Source organism: Gigantopelta aegis, chromosome 10 (assembly GCF_016097555.1).
Source record: "Gigantopelta aegis isolate Gae_Host chromosome 10, Gae_host_genome, whole genome shotgun sequence".
NCBI lineage: Eukaryota > Metazoa > Mollusca > Gastropoda > Neomphalida > Peltospiridae > Gigantopelta > Gigantopelta aegis.
Genome location: NC_054708.1, coordinates 75,395,184 through 75,414,624, shown reverse-complemented (window position 1 = coordinate 75,414,624; position 19,441 = coordinate 75,395,184). Strand labels below are relative to the sequence as shown.

Genomic DNA, 19,441 nt, shown 5'->3' with positions numbered 1-19,441 from the left:
ACCTCCTCCAAAGTTCCCTTGGCATTCTGCTTCATGTCATTGGGACTCCCTAAATGGATTTTTTTCTGGATCCGCCACTGATATATGTACCCAGTAAGTTGTCCTAATATTTTAAGATGGTCTTCTGATACAACTGTTTGAAACACAACACATGTTTTATGATATATCTACTACAATACACTGTGCTAACATAAAATTAACTTACAGCAAACACAAATGGAACAGTTGTAATCAGCTCAACCAAAAATTCAAGTGACAGAATCTGTTGTAGGATATTGCCCTGCAAAAAGAAAGAAGAAAAGAAATAAATTAAAATCACAATTATGATAAAAAAAAGAAACATTAAAAAAAATCCAGTAAAAACAGTTTTGAAAAGACATTTCTCTTCACCTAATACTGACTATCCTAAATCAGTTTGGTGAACAGCTAGCAGCAGTTATAAATATATGAAGTTATTTTCTAATGTTTGTAGTAAGAAATGAATTATATTACAAAATATTGATAGCTATATTGACAAATTAAATATACATGTATATAAAATTATTAGGTGTTATAACAAGTTGAATAGTCATTGTGGACACTATACTATCTGTTCATGGAAGGTCGTAGTAAGATAATCGATGATATGTTGCAAGATGGGTTATTTTTAAAAACATATGTATAAAAATAAATGTTTCCATTTTGTGTTGCTAAAACAGCTGGCTAATCGATTTGAACAACTGATCCCAAAATATATCAATATACGAGTTCTTGTATATGTGGCCTTATGGCTTTACGTACAGGAAGGAATGAAGGAAATGTTTTATTTAACGATGCACTCAACACATTTTATTTACGGTTATATGGCGTTGGACATATGGTTAAGGACCACACAGATATTGGGAGAGGAAACCCGCTGTTGCCACTACATGGACTACAGAGAGAGAGAGAGAGAGAGCCTGATGTACAATAAAAGAATTAAAATTGACCAGATAACTATATGCACCGAAAGTGAATGTTCTTCTTCTGTTAGCTTGACTCGATCTAAATACAATGTACACGTAAACATGCATATGTGCTCACAAGTCTTACAATCATGTCTTGGCGACTTAAAACATTAAGTAATTTACATAAAAAAACAAAAACAAGTTCCACTTTTGAAGTTAAATAGCACAAAAAGTATCCAATGCAGATGGCATGATTTTCAGTTTGATATAAATATGGCTGACATTTAAAATGACACATGATACAAAACACAGCATCACAAAATGGTGAACCAGTGAAAACCTATTCAACATCTGCTGTACATGCAAAAAATCCTAAATTTGTTCATAACACACAGTGAACTACAGTAATACATATCTATTACCTAGAAAACATTAAATGCAGAATTAATATTATTTACTGTAAAAAAAAAAAAAAAAAAAGATAAAAAAGTAGGCCATTGCAGGGTGGGACGTAGCCCAGTGGTAAAGTGCCTGCTTGATGTGTGGTCAGTCTGGGATCAATCCCCATTGGTGGGTCCATTGGGGTATTTCTCGTTCCAGCCAGTGCACCACTACTGGTATATCAACAGCCATGGAATATACTACCCTGTCTGTGGGATGGTGCATATAAAAGATCCCTTGCTGCTAACTGAAAAGAGTAGCCTACGAAGTGGTGACAGCGGGTTTCTTCTCTCAATATCTGTGTGGTCCTTAACCATATGTCTGATGCCATATAACCATAAATAAAAGGTGTCGAGTGCATCATTAAATAAAACATTTCCTTCCTTCTTCCTGTACAGAACATTTAAAAAGGTATTTTAGACAGGGATGGAAACAGCAGACTGTAGCATTGGATGTGGTGTCTATATGAATGATACACCTGGAAATTAATTAAGAACCACCCAAGTTATATTGTCACCAAATTATTATTATGGGTGGTAGCCAGGCAATATTAATACTGTAAAAATCATATCTCTTCCCATGCTCCATACTGTCGTTTCGTTGTCCTTGCCAGTCAAGAACCCACACAAATAGCATGTGCAGAAAACTACCCTTACACGTTCAATTAAGTTTTATGCTTGTTTTCTGAAAATAATTTTTCTTTTGTGCTTAATAAGCATCTAATGGTATGCCACAGATGGAATCTTGCATCCTGGAGAAAGATTCATTGGTCCGGTGAAAGCCACTTTCTTCCGCACATGACTGATGGAAGAACTGATGTCTGGAGGCAACCAAATACTGCCTATGCCACCAACAACATCGAGGAAACTATTCCATTTGGCAGTGGTTCTGTGATGGTGTGGGGATGTGTTTCGCATGATCACAGTACATTGCAAAATATAAGTTACTTCCCAAAATCAGGGTGGTGCTTAATTAATTTCCAGGCATATATATTTGTCTTGCAAATGTCTGCATGAAAAAAAAAGAAGAAAAAAAAAAAAAGAGGATTCACAGAGTTAAAAACCCCAAAAGCCATGACCGCCAAAACACAATCAAATTAGGTCTAATATTAATGAGATCAACCATGTTTAAGAATTTCTTGAAGACGGATTGCCTCTTGTTTCGGTTACCACAGCAACAGGTAATGTCAGTGATGCAGTGAAATCTCGTGACCAATCAGTTGGAAGAAAGGAAATACTAGGTATTATGAAATCATACAATTTTCTCCTAATGGAAAAAAATATAACCAAGGAATGTTCATTTAATGACACTTGGCACATTCTTTAGTCAGTGGTAATTGGGTACCAAACATAAGGTAATGTATTAATTAATGGTGACACTTTATTTAAAGTATGACAAAAGAAATTAAGGAAACTGCTATTAGCAGAATGGAATCTTTTGTATGCACTCTCACAAACAAGACAGTACATACATGTACCACTGATTATCAGTAATAAAAAGGAAGAGGTATCTGTTTAATGACATCTCTGCAAATTTTAAAATATAGATATGTTGTGTCTAACATTTGATATTTTAACTATTGGGAGAGGGAGAGGGAGGGGGAGAGGGAGGGGGAGAGGGAGAGGGAGGGAGAGGGAGAGGGAGAGGGAGAGGGAGAGTGAGAGTGAGAGTGAGAGTGAGAGTGAGAGTGAGAGTGAGAGTGAGAGTGAGAGTGAGAGTGAGAGTGAGAGTGAGAGTGAGAGTGAGAGTGAGAGTGAGAGTGAGAGTGAGAGTGAGAGTGAGAGTGAGAGTGAGAGAGAGAGAGAGCGAGAGCGAGAGAGAGAGCCTAGAAAGATTCATTCATTCATTGCTGTGGTCAAAATTGTTTCTTTTGTTTTACCAGAGCACATTGATTTATAAATCATCGGCTATTGGATGTTAAGCATTTGGTGATTCTGACAGGTAATCTTCAGAGGAAAGCCACTATATTTTTCCACTATTAGCAAGGAATCTTTTAGATGTACCTTTACACAGTACTAGAGCACATACCACATTCTTTGATATACCAGTTGTGGGGCATAATTGGTTAGGATAGGAAAGGAAACAGTTGGATAATGGTTCCACTGAGGGGATTTGATCCTACGACCCAGTCACAGTGTGCAAGTGCCCTATCAATTGCTCTAGATCTGGCCCCTCTGTGGAATAGATCCCACAACCCAACACATCCAACAGTGCTTTACCACGGAGCTACATCCTGCTTCACTCCTAACAGAAATTAACAACCTTAGATTGGTTAAATACAAAACTTATACCACCTGCCAGCTATTATTTCCATCACCACATGTACAGACCAAAAATCTATAATTTTATCCTTTTCTGGCAGATGGCATTCAAATCTGATTTCTTAAGTAAGACCTGAGAAGACAGAATAAAATTCTAAGGTCAAATAAAAAATAAATAAATTAGCTGTCACATGCGAAAACCTACAACTTGGCATGACCTAGGAAACCGAGCAAATGTGGCTCAATCATAAAAGGAAATCTATGTTGACATGTGTTTTATGCTGTGTTTGTCAAACTAAGATGATATTTTTTTCTATCATACTCTCCCCCCACCCCCCCATCCCACCCTCACTGGAGGTGGGATCTAGCTCATTCAACAGAGAGCTTGCCTGAATTGCTTGTGACCATTGGTGGACTAATTTTCTGGTTGGTGTTTTGTTTTAATCCTCCATGCCAACCAGTGCCCCATGACTGGTATGTCATAGGCTGTGGTATGTGCTTTTCTGCCAGAGTGAATGTGTATGTAAAAGATCATTTCAAAACTACATATGTTTATATCAAAACTTGGGAGAGAGAGAGATAGAAAGAAAGAAAGAAAGAAAGAAAGAAAGAGAGAGAGAGAGAGAGAGAGAGAGAGAGAGAGAGAGAGAGAGAGAGAGAGAGAGAGAGAGAGAGAGAGAGAGAGAGAGAGAGAGAGAGAGAGACAGACAGACAGACAGTATCTTACATACCACATCCTTCCATGTACCATCATGGGGAATTGGTTGGAATGGGTGAAAAACCCAGTCCACAAAGTATGATTGATCCTGCAATGCATCACAACTCAGGACGGGATGTAGCACAGTGGTAAAGTGCTTGCGTGATGCGCGGTCAGTCTAGGATAGATCCCCGATGGTGGCCCCAATGGGCTATTTCTCTATCCATCTAGTGCAACATGACTAGTTTATCAAAGGACATGGTATGTGCTATCCTGTCTGTGGGTTGGTGCATATAAAAGATTACTTGTTACTAATGAAAAAAAAAATGTAGCGGGTTTCCTCTCTAAGACTATATGCCAAAACTACCATAGGTTTGACATTGAATAACTGATGATTAATAAATCAATGTACTCCAGTGGTTTTGTTAAACAAAACAAACTTCAACTTTCCATCACACTTCAGGCGAGTGCTCTACCCCTGAGCTACATCCCACCCCAAACAGTCAATAACGACAGCATTTGCATCACATGATTGATGAAAGGGTAAGCCTGCGTGTGGTACAGCTGCCACTGAGCTGCAACTGAGATGTATTCCACTGACTTAGGCCAAGACGGTGTTTACTGTTGATTAACTTGCAAATGGACACCATAAATCAGAGGAAAAAGCCATCTAAATCCGATGATGTCAGTGATTACCATGTAACATTAATTATCACCTAATGAATTATTAACCAGTGTTAGCAAGTGATACTTGCACATAAGATAATGACAAGAACTTCTGTCAGAGGTGCAGGCTTGAGGAATAGTTTTACTATTTAAAACAGATTCTCCATATTATCATTCATACAATGTAGTTGATGGGTCAAAGAACAAAACTGTAATGGAAATTTATTCATGACTCTAAGTTGTGAAACATGGTTGAAAATGCATCTCTGAGCATGGTATTGAAATATTCTGGGGAGGACCCTAACCAGTACCCTTGTCACTCAACCCACATAAAAAGGACCTAAACACTAATTAATTATTCACCATCGGTTCTTTTTCCGCATTGTGATTAAAGGCTACTTATAATTTAATTTTTACCAGCTATTTTTATTCTTAATGACAACACTAATTATGCCCATGATTTACCATTCACTGTAACCTTTAGGCCATAACAAAATATATTTCCATTCAATTTTCTTTTCAAAATACAGGTGGATTTGAGGATAATTAAAAAAAAAATTCTTCAGAACACATGAAGCATTATATAAACATTTCAAGGATATTTTGTTTTGTCCAATAAAAAGGAAGATAGGGGCAAGCCTTTATCTTTGGACAGGTGGAGGTGGAAATCTGGGATTTATTTAATTTTTATGTGCATTTTTTAATTATCTTGCTGGAAATACTCAGTCGGTAGAGTACTCATCTGAAGTGCTTGGGTAGGAGGATCGAACCCACTCATTGGTATTTTCTTATTAAAGGATGTGGTATGTGCTGTTCTGTCTGATGGAAGTGCATATAAAATATCCCTGGCTACTAATGGAAAAATGTAGCAGGCTTCCTCTGAAGACTGTGTCAGAATTACCAAATGTTTAACATCCAATAATCAATGATTAAATAATCAATGTGCTCTAGTGGTATTGCTAAACTAAACAAACAGATTTTTTTGTAACAGACACTTTACAAGACACGTCTTCATAAAAATTACAATAAAGTAAAATGGTTCATGCAAATAATAATCATGTGAAGGTGTTTAAAATATTTAAAAAGATATCTTAAATTATAAGCAGTGTTCTTAGATGGCTTATAACTGAGATACTGTACAGTACAGCATTAATTAAATTTCTCTTGTAACTATGAAAGTAGATTTCTTTAAAATACCTTGTGACTATGGAGTCCATTGTTCTAAAATGCCTTGTAACCATGAAGTAGATCTGTAACATACCTTGTAACCATGAAGTAGATCTGTAACATACCTTGTAACTATGAAAGTAGATTTCTTTAAAATACCTTGTGACTATGGAGTCCATTGTTCTAAAATGCCTTGTAACCATGAAGTAGATCTGTAACATACCTTGTAACCATAAAGTAGATCTGTAACATACCTTGTAACTATGAAAGTAGATTTCTTTAAAATACCTTGTGACTATGGAGTCCATTGTTCTAAAATGCCTTGTAACCATGAAGTAGATCTGTAACATACCTTGTAACCATAAAGTAGATCTGTAACATACCTTGTAACTATGAAAGTAAATTTCTTTAAAATACCTTGTGACTATGGAGTCCATTGTTCTAAAATGCCTTGTAACCATGAAGTAGATCTGTAACATACCTTGTAACCATGAAGTAGATCTGTAACATACCTTGTAATCATGAAGTAGACCTGTAACATACCTTGTAATCATGAAGTAGACCTGTAACATACCTTGTAACCATGAAGTAGACCTGTAACATACCTTGTAACCATGAAGTAGATCTCTAACATACCTTGTAACCATGAAGTAGACCTGTAACATACCTTGTAACCATGAAGTAGACCTGTAACATACCTTGAAACCATGAAGTAGATCTGTAACATACCTTGTAACCATGAAGTAGACCTGTAACATACCTTGTAACCATGAAGTAGACCTGTAACATACCTTGTAACCATGAAGTAGATCTCTAACATACCTTGTAACTGAGATACTGTACAAGACAGGTCTCTGTAAGACTGATGATTGCCACGGTAACCTGGCAGATCCACACACTGGTGTGCCGTTCCACCCACAGTATGGCATTCCTGAAAAATACACAAAACACAATTTAAACACAATAACAGCTAGCCAACTAAAATTAAAATAGATTTAAAATACTTATTACAGCAGGTGCTTCAGAATCAATACAAATTAGACAATCTTGTTGTTGACATAAAGTACTTATTTAATTCAGTTATGCTACATGTATAATCCATCAGTGACCTCCCAAATATTGTGACTACTTGAATGGATGAATAGATGGATGGATGGATGGATGGATGGATTTAGAGTGTTTAATGGAAAGATGGATGCATGCATACAAACATTTACGGTGGACAAATGGATGGATGGATGGGTGGATGAATGGATGGATAGATGGATGGATGGATGGATGGATGGATGGATTTAGAGTGTTTAATGGAAAGATGGATGCATGCATACAAACATTTAGGGTGGACAAATGGATGGATGGATGGATGGATGGATGGACAGACGGATGGATGGACAGACAGATGGAAAGATAAACAGAGAGATAAATGGATACTACCAGGATAGATAGATTGATGACAGACTAATGACCAGATGGAAAGCATATCACATATACAAACACAAAACATTTCACGTATAAGACACCTACACCAGTTGGGTGTTGAAATATAAAAAATGAACATTTGTTATTGTCACTGACACATGTGCAAAACGGATATTGATACTATATATGCCACACTATAAAGTTACATACAACTTGTTTTGTTAGGGTTTTAAATGGACATTCTAAGGTTTGGTTTTCTAGTGCTGGGCCGACCTTGGTGGCATTGTGGTTAGACCATCAGTCTACAGGCTGGTAGGTACTGGGTTCAGATCCCAGTCGAGGCATGGGATTTTTAATCCAGATACCAACTCCAAACCCTGAGTGAGTGCTCCGCAAAGCTCAATGGGTAGGTGTAAACCACTTGCACTGACCAGTTCTGGTTCAACAAAGGCCATGGTTTGTGTTATCCTGCCTGTGGGAAGCACAAATAAAAGATCCCTTGCTGCCTGTCATAAAAGAGTAGCCTATGTGGGACAGCGGGTTTCCTCTAAAAAATAGTGTCAAATGACCATATGTGTGACATCCATTAGCCGATGATAAGATAAAAAATCAATGTGCTCTAGTGGCGTCGTTAAATAAAACAAACTTCTTCTTTTTTTTCTAGTGCTGGATGAATCTGAAGGACTATATCTCACATGACTAGATTATTTCAAACATGAAACTGAATTTCATTTTAAAAAATAAAAACATACTATATATTGTAAGAGACCAAGTAGCTTTAATCGAATCACAAGCATGAATGTACATTAAAATTAAATGGAAACAGCAACTGTAATGAGAGATATAAGATGACTGCAAAATGCTGTCAATAAGATCGCCTTGCAATCAGGGCTTCATGTGGAAACTTCCACTCGATGAGTTCAATAATTAGCTCGTCCACATTGGAAAATTGGTTTTAAATGAGGCATAAACTTATTGGAGAATGTCTTCAAGTAGAAAAGTGGCAGCAGACTTTTTGTCACTTCATGTGCAAAGGTATATAATAATATTGCTTCTCCGATGATGACGTACCTCACTTATGTGAACTGCTGTGGATATACAACTCACTTTATTATGCAGCCCATAACTTAGTTATATGTGCTCTGTCCTGGATATGGAAGGAAATGTTTTATTTAACGACGCATTCAACACATTTTATTTACGATTATATGGCATCGGATATATGGTTAAGGACCACACAGATATTAAGGGAGGAAACAAGCTTTCGCCACTTCATGGGCTACTCTTTTCGATCAGCAGCAAGGGATCTTTTATATGCACCATCCCATAGACAGGATAGCACATACCACGGCCTTTGATGTACCAGTCGTGGTGCACTGGGTGGAGTGAGAAATAGCGCAATGGGCCCACCAACAGGGATTAAGCGAGTGCTTTACCACTGGCTTACGCCTCGTCCCTCTATCCTGGATATATACACCTCCAATGTAGAAATCTGGATATATACACCTCCAATGTAGAAATCTGGATATATACACCTCCAATGTAGAAATCTGGATATATACACCTCCAATGTAGAAATCTGGATATATACACCTCCAATGTAGAAATCTGGATATATACACCTCCAATGTAGAAATCTGGATATATACACCTCCAATGTAGAAATCTGGATATATACACCTCCAATGTAGAAATCTGGGCCCAGTTTCACAAAAGAATCATAGTTAAAAACTTAAAGTTTGTTTTGTTTAACGACACCACTAGAGCACACTGATTTATTAATCATCGGCTGATGGATGTCAAACACTTGGTAATTTTGACAAAAGAATCATAGCTAAGATTGATTGTAGTGACTTGTGGCTGGAACAACCGATTTTTACAACCATTACACAAAATAACCTTACATTAGTCATAAATGCCCCATTAACAATTAAGATCAGTGCAAAGAAGTTAAATAATATGTCAGTTATGGACTAATAAGAATACATGTATCTCGGATGCATTCGTCTATATCAGATACCTACAAATAACTTTGCCAATAGATTTCTGAAGTGATAATTGTCAAGTCTATATGTCAAATGAATTCATTCCTTTTTTTAGAAAATCATCATATCATCATCAAACTCTCGTTTGATATCTGTGTTAGTGGGATAAAACTGCCTGGGACCCAATCAATAGTAAACTGAGTCACATTGTGGAATGGGCTGGTGATCACAGGGAAAAGGAAGGAAATGTTTTATTTAATGAAGCACTCAACACATTTTATTTACGGCTATATGGCATCGGACATATGGTTAAGGACCACACTGATATTGAGAGAGAAAACTCACTGTCAACACTTCATTAGCAGCACTCTTTTCAATTAGCAGCAAGGAATCTTTTATATGTACCATCCCACAGACAGGATAGCACATACCAGTCATGGTGCACTGGCTGGAACGAGAAATAGCCCAATGGGCCCACCAACGAGGATCGATCCTAGACCGACCACGCATCAAGTGAACACTTTACCACTGGGCTACGTCCCGCTACTACAAGGAAAAGATATGGACACAATACTGCAGGTAGTAGTTGTGTTAAAATCATATCATGGAATGAGGCACTGATGCCATCACTTGTCTGGTGCTACTAGTGGTAGTAATATTACTCACTGGAAACAAGGCTTCTTTTATATGCATTTGCATTCACCATCGTTCTTGGGACGAGGACCACGCATCAAGTGAACACTTTACCATGGGCTACGTCCCGCTACTATCGTTCTTGGGACGTGATGTAGATTTGATCATCACACTCAATGGACTGGGTTTTTAAAAAATTATTGTCACAACCAAAGCCTCTGGTATGTACTGTCCTGTCTATGGAAAAGTGCATATAAAAGATCTCTAGCTGTTTTATCAGAAGACACAGGGCATGTGGTGGCAGTACATTTCCTCTTTATCGATCAAATGTTAAAATAAGTATAGATTTTATTGTAAAAGAAAATGTCATTCATTCATCCATCCATTATCCATCCAGTACATAATAAATGACTTGGTACATAAAGGGGTGAGACACAGCCCAGTGGTAAAGTGCTTGCTTGATGAAAGATCAGTCTAGGATCGATCCACATTGGGCTATTTCTTGTTCCAACCAGTATATCAAAGGCTGTGGTATGTGCCATCCTGTCTGTAGGATTGTGCATATAAAAAATCCCTTGTTACTAATGGAAAAATGTATGGGTTTTCTCTCTAAGACTATATGTCAAAATTACCAAATGTTTGACATCCAATAGCTGATGATTAATAAATCAACGTGCTCTAATGGTGTTGTTAAACAAAAACAAACTTCTTTTTTTATATACATAAATTTCAACATCTCCACAAAATGTTCTCAAAATAAACCATAAATTCCCATCAAGTCATTTAATGCAGCAGAGAGGAAACGTGTCAAAAGTTGGCTCCCAAATGTCAAATCAATAGAAATCATCTGAGAAACAAGATCTGCAAAGGTTTGGGTATATATTTGAGATCATACTACATAAAGTACTCATAAAGGACAAGTACTCATAAAGGACAGCATATGGTAATGACTTGATAGTTAATTGAATATTACTCCTAATGAAACTTGAGCCAAAGTCATACAATGTATACATTAGCCATGGCATACAGACTGAGAACTGAGTACAACCGATAGCTAGGGAGACTCTTTGGTGTGGTTAGCTTAAGGTATACAAGAAAAGGGAATTTTTAGACATCTCTGAGAGAGAGAGAGAGAGAGAGAGAGAGAGAGAGAGAGAGAGAGAGAGAGAGAGAGAGAGAGAGAGAGAAGAGAGAGAGAGAGAGAAAGCAAGAGAGAGCAAGAGAGAGAGAGAGTGAGAGTGAGAAAGGTATGGAGAGATAGGAAAGAGGGGAGAGAGGGTAAGGGGGTTATATAGAGTCAGATAGAGATATACATTCTGCCCAAAAACCTTCTGCACATTGTTTAATCAATCACCAAGTTCAAAACGTTGAAGCCGGCATTGTCACCAACTTGCATCTGTGGACTGGATAACCAAACATCCTACAATCATGGCCAACATACAAGGACTGAGATAATCAGTGTGGCCTATTGAGTTAATTTCCCCCAACACACCATGCTCTATAGTGAAGGGCGATGGGGGAACAGGACAACAAAGCTCATTTCATCCTACAGTCTGGACTACTGCTGTATGTTGTGAAAGAAAAACTAAATCAATGACTGTGACTTAAGGTGGGATCTAGGTCTGTTAGTAGTGCACTCCCCTGAGGTGTTTGGGATGTAGAATCAAACCTCCATGGACACAGTGTTTTCCATATCCCAATCAGTGTCCCACAACTGGTATATCAACAGCAGTGGTAAGTGCTGTCCTGTCTGTGTGAAAGTGCATATAAAAGATTGCTTTGCTATTAATGGGAAAATGTAGCAGGTTTCCCTTAAGACTACTTGTAAAAAATACCAAGGGTTTGACATCCAATAGCCGATGATTTATCAATCAATGTGTTCTAGTGGTGTTATTAAAAACAAAAGAAATGTTTATCTTTAATTGGTCTATAGTTATAATTCCCACAGGGAACACTTCTCTTCATACGGTACTATGGAACTTATACTACAAGCAATTTATTTCTGAGCCAACTACTTTCTAAAATGCACATACAAATAGGTTTTGTTTTGTTATTTCGAAAACACTTTTACTTTGCTTCTTATGTCAAACCAATCTGAAATTATTTTTAAAAAAACATGTTTGTAGGATGATGGGATGGACTATAGACTGTCAAAAAGGAAACCTGCTGCTTCCACGTATGCTATATAGGCTACCTACTGATAAGCAGCAAGACATCTTTTTGCTGAAGCTCTTAACTGAAAAGTATTTAATTACAAGAAAATGTGATAACTGGTAACTCATTTATTATCCTCTATTCATTTACTGAAAGTGGCCACTAAGTGAATAAACGATGGCAAACACTGCTTTAATCGGACACTCGCTGAAGGCAAGATAGAAATATTAAAACAGGTCCGACATCTTCAGTCTAGTGAAGCCAGACATCTAAATGGTGGATCAAGAAAAGTAAATTAAGAATGATGATACCAAGAGTGGCAACGATAATTAAAATTAGCTTAACACTGAGGCAAAGAGCTGATAAAACTGCTACACTGACAGTGTCCATCTGTGTGAGGCTATTAAGCTTTGTCTTTGTAAGATTACGAAGAGAAAACCCAAATTGATCTGTAAGAAAATAACCACCTAGCAATGTTCTTTGAAAATGAACCAAAAGAAAATAGAAAAGACTTAAGATCAAGTGATAGTTTTCAACCTTGTATATACACATACTAGTGTTTACCATAGAAATTTGGAATGGCATGGTAGACTAAACACTTTTGAGGCATTTTCACCAATTTCAGGGCACTTGTTTTTCTAATTAAAGACAAAAAATTAATTGAAATGAAAGTAAATGCAATTAATGTATTTGCTTTAATAAATAAATGGAAAACTATGTAACAGGGATATTTTATTAATTTATAATAAATTGTTTGAGTGTTTTATAAAGTCAATTATTAAAAATGGCTTGTGTAATCTCAGGGCAGCATGCATGGCCCTAATTAAGGCAAGATGGTGCTAGATTATTAAGGTGTGGAATGGGAGCAAACATAGATCTGTTGATCAGTTTATATCAGATGTCACAGATACCCCAGCATATTTTAAACTACAGCTTTTTTTGGTCTAACTAATGGTGATTTCAACACTTCATCAATATACAGAGGAAACTTGCTGCCAACACACAGGCTACTCCTTTCAAAAAGCTGTAAAATAGCTTTTATATTATTTCCCATGCAAAGACAGAATACATACCACAGCCTTTAATGTACCAGTAATGACACACTAGAGTGAATGGGGAGAAAAACAAATTCACTGATGGTGATTGATCCTGTGGCCCGTCACACTCCAGGTAAATGCTCTACCACTGAGTAACATCCTGCCCCCTCCCACCACAGTGCCATAAAGTATGAAGTGTCATGAATTAATCGAATTATGTAGTCAGCTGTCTAAAAATGGCCACTTTGATACTCCCTTAGGTGGTTCCTTAACATAGGTATTTACTAAACCAGCTTCCATGGAGTGTGCGAAAATCTAATATTGAAATAATCTAATAGGGCATTATAAAAGTCTAACTGCATTACTGGAACCCTCACCGTCTTCGCACAGCATGCTAGGTGCCGATGCATCATACAATACCACACGTATATCATGGCTCTGGATCACGCAGTACCATTAGAGGCACTTGGTGGCTTTCAATGGCAAGACTTCCAGCCAAATATTAACCAACACAATTATCTGATGAATTAGCCGCCAACCTCCTGGGAAATTACATGGCTCTCTAGCTGTTGATCAAAGTTCAGCGATTGCGAAACCTTAGTCAAGGAGTGTCAATGACACAATCTGACATGAATTCACATAAGAGGTGCCTTTCTTATGACAAAGCCATTATAATTAGACTCAAGTGTACCTTGTCAAAACCTTCCTTTCAAGGTTTTTCTATTCAAGAAATTGATGTTACTCCTCATTTTATTTAGTATCAAGAGGTGGGCTACATGTGCAAATGGGTCATATAGGATCAAATGTCTTCAATGGATGATAATAAAGTTGAAAGATTCTTCTTTATAATGTGATCATTACAGCATATTGATTTATTAATCATTGGCTATTGGATGTCAAAATCTGCTAAAGTTTTTTCATTAGCAGCAAGTTATCTTTATATACATTTTCCCAGACATGATAGCACCTACCACAGGCTTTAATATACCAGTCATAGGGCACTGGTTAGTAAGCAAGAATGGGGGAAAAGCCAATCAGATAAATGGCCCATTGAGGGGCTTTAATCCTATCATCACAGAGTTTTTGCCACAGGATACAGATGGTGAAATTATGTAGTCTAAAATATTTGAAATTAAAGGATATATATTTTTTTTAATTTTTATAAAGAATATAGTAAGTGAGCTGCTGATTACAATTTGTCAAAGTGCATGAAATGAAGTGTACAAAACATTTCAAACCTATAACCACCTAATAGGGGCACTTAATTATGATATTTTTTATCACAAATTATTTTTGACAGTCACTAAAACACATCAGACAACCACGGTACTATATGACTGGTACGTACGTTCTATGAGAAAATGCATACAAATGACCCTATTTTGTATGAGTTACACATGTGGTGGTACTGGGTTTTCTTGGAACCCAGACCAAGTGTTGAAATAATCAAATGTTAAACAATGAATGGCCATAATATCCATCCATCCATCCATTTATTCTCCATCCATTCATTAATTTCTTTATATATCCCTATCCCAAGTCAGACCCCCGATCCTATCGGAGGCCCGACTCAAGATAGGCATGTTCAAAACCCTAGTGGTATTTGGACACATCAAACCAGTTACTAAGCTAAGCTAAATTTCTTTATTTATTTGTTCATTTATTTCTAAATTTATATTTGTATCACTGTTCATAATATTGATAAACAGGGAAATCTCATTTTGTTGGTTTTACTGTTGCAAATTTAGTTTTATTGGTGAAGTGTTAGGCTGAGGTATTTTTGATTCATTATATCAATTAAGGCATTTAGGTTTGCAATGATCACCAAATATAAGATCTATATTTTGATCTATTTAAACCTGAATGTCGGCATAAAGTTTATTTTGTCTTTCGACATAGGGGTCAAGAAAAACAATGGAAATGTTATGAAATATGAACCTGGCTAGAGAATGGAATACATGTTGCATGTAAAAACAGAAAAATCAATATTTGTTCAATGTGTTAGATGTATTTTATAACTAGGTAAAGTGATTTTTAAAAACTAATTCAATACATGTATTAAAATTGGGACCAAAATAATTTTGAATTGTGTTAAAGAAATAAAAGAATAATTAAATTTCCATTACATTCATTTCAATTTACCATCATCCCATTGAGTTTGTTAATATCTTGATGAACATAAAAATAACGTTGTCAGGGAATGCCATATTTGATGATGCCATTTTATATTGGTACTTTGTCTTATAGAGTATTATTGTTTAAGAACCAAAATTAATCCAAAATAAAATAGGAACTTTTTGTGTTATTAATTGTAAGTATGTTTCAAATTTAAATAAGGATTGTCTGTTATTTCTTTTACATTCATTGGGGAATGAACAAAAAAATCCATCTGCAAACTTATGTGTGAATGACTTTGCCGATTGACGCAGTTTGTGGACAATTTTGTTTTGTTATTAAAAGAAATAACACACAATCCTTAAATGAAGTTCACTGATGTTGTGAACTATAATGATAGTTGTATGATAAATATTTAATACAACTCTTGCTGGACACATTCGCCAGTTGATGCTTGATTTGTAACATCTCCCCCACATCTGACAGTTCTTGCAATTCCTTGCTAAATTGGGCCTTATAATGAAGAGCACCTCATTAACTGGCAGTTATATTCAAAGTCTGAGCAGCATTTGCCAGTGGCATTTATCTGTACAGTTCCGGTTAACCTATTACATGGGCAGGAAAAATAAGAAGCAAAGTCCCACACGTGGTATATTTAATGATCATGTGGACAACATAGCATTCATAGAACACACTGACATCATAGTCTCACCATAATTTGTTTTGTTTTGTTTTGTTTAACAACACCACCGGAGCACATTGATGAATTAATTATCAGCTACTGGATCTGAAACATTCAGTAATTCTGAAATGTAGTCTTCAGAAGAAATCCTCTATAATTTTCTATTAGCAGCAAGAGATCTTTTGCACATGCATTTCCCACCCCAAGTGGATCCACCTATGAGGTTAGATTCTAGAACCCAAATATCTCAGACGAGTGCTCTACCAACTGAGCTAAATCCCACTTTCATGCATCCTCAGTTTAAAGTATTATGACAGTCAACTCGGATGTTGTGATCTTCTGCTGTTCTTTAGAAGCTAGATTAGGCTGAGAACGACATTTTCTGATTACACTTCACTACACCATGCATTAACACTGCCCAGACTTTGTCACATGGAACACACTGCAAATTTACTCCAAGTTAATTCTGTTGCATAAAACAATACTTGTAACATGGCTTAATTGATTTTTTTTTAAATCTTGAAATGTGCAAAAGAGACATATATGCTAAATAATCAGTCAAATCACATACGAATTAATCTGTAGCTTTTTATGTTTAATTTAGAGTTTGTCAAGTGGTCTAACTGCATCCTAAGAATATCACGGGCTCAATCTAATTTACATACCTCATTCTGAGAAAGATTAATTGGAAATTTCCATCCTTTGTATTCATACAGTTGGGGTGGGTGGGACGTAGCTCAGTGGTACAGTGCTCGCCTGATGCGTGATCCATCTAGGATTTATCCCTATCGGTGGGCCCATTAGGCTATTTCTCATTCCAGCTAGTGGTATAACAACTGGTGTAACAAAGGCTGTGATATGTACTATCCTGTCTGTGGGATGGTGCATATAAAAGATCCCTTGCTGCTAATTGGAAAGAGTAGCCCATGAAGTGGCAACAGTGGGTTTCTTCTCTCAATATCTGTGTGGTCCTTAATCATATGTCCAATGCCATATAACCGTAAATAAAATGTGTTGAATGCGTAGTTAAATAAAACATTTCCTTCCTTCATAAAGTTGGAACTTGTACAACAAACTAATTAAATGTGCCATGCCATTCAGTGACAAAGTAAAGTGATAGAGCCATGTCATTTGAAACATACGATTACTTTAGTACCAGATCCATGAGCCTGACAGATAATATTCAGTAATATGTGTACTGAAGATGATTACCAAACATGTATGTCATCCTTAAAAAGAATCATAAAACACTTTGATAAAATTCCAAATGACTTTGATCATAACAAGGTATCTTGTTATGAGATGGGGAGTGCATATGCATTTGAAAGACAAACCCTGTGAACAATCATATAAAACATGAAAACCATCTATCAGTGGATTCAAGTTAAAAGCAATTAAGACCAAATGTAATCTAACATTAACAGTAACCATATTCCAAATGTCCTTAGAATCATGTTCATGAGGCTGTAGATTGTGCTAGCAAGACACCATCCCATAATTCCCAACCCTGCCGTAAAGCATTTAAGAATTACGTTTGACAGCAATATAAATAGTGACCATGTATTACCAGACAGTTGATTTCAGATGATCAAAACATTCACACTGGCTCTATTTATCACATGGTGTAGAAATATTTCCAGTTATTCTAGTGTTTTAAACAACTTATTACTTAAAATTGCTTGCTTGAATTTTCACTTCTGTAAATCCAATTTAATGGATATTTCTTGCAATCCTGATTTTTGCATATATAAAGAAGCTCAATATGCAAAAATGCTAAAAAAAACAAAACAAACTAAGACATGTCATCACTCAACATCCAATATTTTTGTTAAAATGGAAGTTTTCTGGTTTTAATTAAGATCTGGTATCATTCATCATTTGATACCTTGGTTCAAATGGACGTTCTCTGGTTTTAACTAAGATCTGGTATCATTCATCATTTGATACCTTGGTTCAAATGGAAGTTCTCTGGCTTTAACCAAGATATAGTATCATTCATCATTTGATATCTTGGTTCAAATGGAAGTTCTCAGGCTTTAACTAAGATCTGGCCTGGTGCTCATAAAACGTTTAGAGTCTAGACTCGAGACTAATAGAGTCTGAGACACTAATGCCATGACAACGCCATACAAATTGTATGCGTGTGACGTCATTAAAGACTGAGTCTGGACTCTTAAACGTTTTATAAGCATGGGCCCAGGTATCCTTTACAGATCGATTTAAATGGAATACAGTATTGCTCACCATTTGATATCTTGGTTTAAATGGAATATGATATTGCTCACCATTTGATATCTTGGTTTAGATGGAATACAGTATCACTCACCATTTGACATCTTGGTTTAGATGGAATGTGGTATCACTCACCATTTGATATCTTGGTTTAGATGGAAGGTCTCCGCCTCTTGCATCACATGACTCTGTGTTGTACCATTTATACAGGATTTTCCTGAGCTGGAAAAACACAAAAACACAATGAAAACTATGGTTACAATAAAACTCAAGATCTGAAACTGGACTCATGCATTCCGCATGTGTGTGTGAGTGTGTGTTTTTGCTTTATTCACAAAATCATGGGTTGCTTGCAGATCTGGAAAGGGATATAAGTCAGGAATGTAAATTACTTTATAGCTGAAGTTTATAATGTGAAATTTGAATGGAGAGAGAAAATAATTTTTAATGAAACTTAAAGTGAAAAGATGACTACACTAGAGTTAAAGGGCATCCATAAAGTATCCATACCCCAGAGGGTTGAGGGGAATAACATAGACCTACTATACAACCCATAATCTTTACAATATAGACTTTTATTTTTGTAGAACATTATATATGAAATTTTTATAAAACTATGATGTACTTATATTACTTAGATGGACATAATCACAGAAAACATATGAGAGAGAGAGAGAGAGAGAGAGAGAGAGAGAGAGAGAGAGAGAGAGAGAGAGAGAGAGAGAGAGAGAGAGAGAGAGAGAGAGAGAGAGAGATAGACAGACAGACAGAGACAGAGACAGAGAGAGAGAAATAGAGAGAGTGAAACAGAGATAGAGAGAGACAGAGACAGAGAGAGACAGAAAGAGAGAGAGAGAGAGAGACAAACAAACAGAGAAAAAAAGGATGAAGAGATATCTTTTATTATATATTTTCCCACATACAGAACAGTATTACTAGATGTTTTGAAGAGACTATCCTGAGTTAGCGGTCATGTAGTCATCAGAGGAAACCCACTACATTTTCCTAATGCAGCCAGGGATTTTT

At 36.4% G+C, this 19,441-nt stretch overlaps 1 protein-coding gene across 3 annotated transcripts in view; it reads right to left on the bottom strand.

Moving 5' to 3' along the window:
- The window catches only part of LOC121384263 (potassium channel subfamily T member 2-like), a 169,527-nt gene that overhangs the window by 93,233 nt on the left and 56,853 nt on the right, over nucleotides 1-19,441 (bottom strand). For all 3 annotated transcript variants that reach the window (XM_041514577.1, XM_041514579.1, XM_041514578.1), the window contains exons 4-6: nucleotides 18,551-18,637; nucleotides 6,981-7,089; nucleotides 206-280 (exon numbers count right to left, since the gene is read on the bottom strand). In XM_041514577.1, coding sequence (XP_041370511.1) covers nucleotides 206-280; nucleotides 6,981-7,089; nucleotides 18,551-18,637 — 271 coding nt within the window. The remainder of the gene's footprint in view (nucleotides 1-205; nucleotides 281-6,980; nucleotides 7,090-18,550; nucleotides 18,638-19,441) is intronic.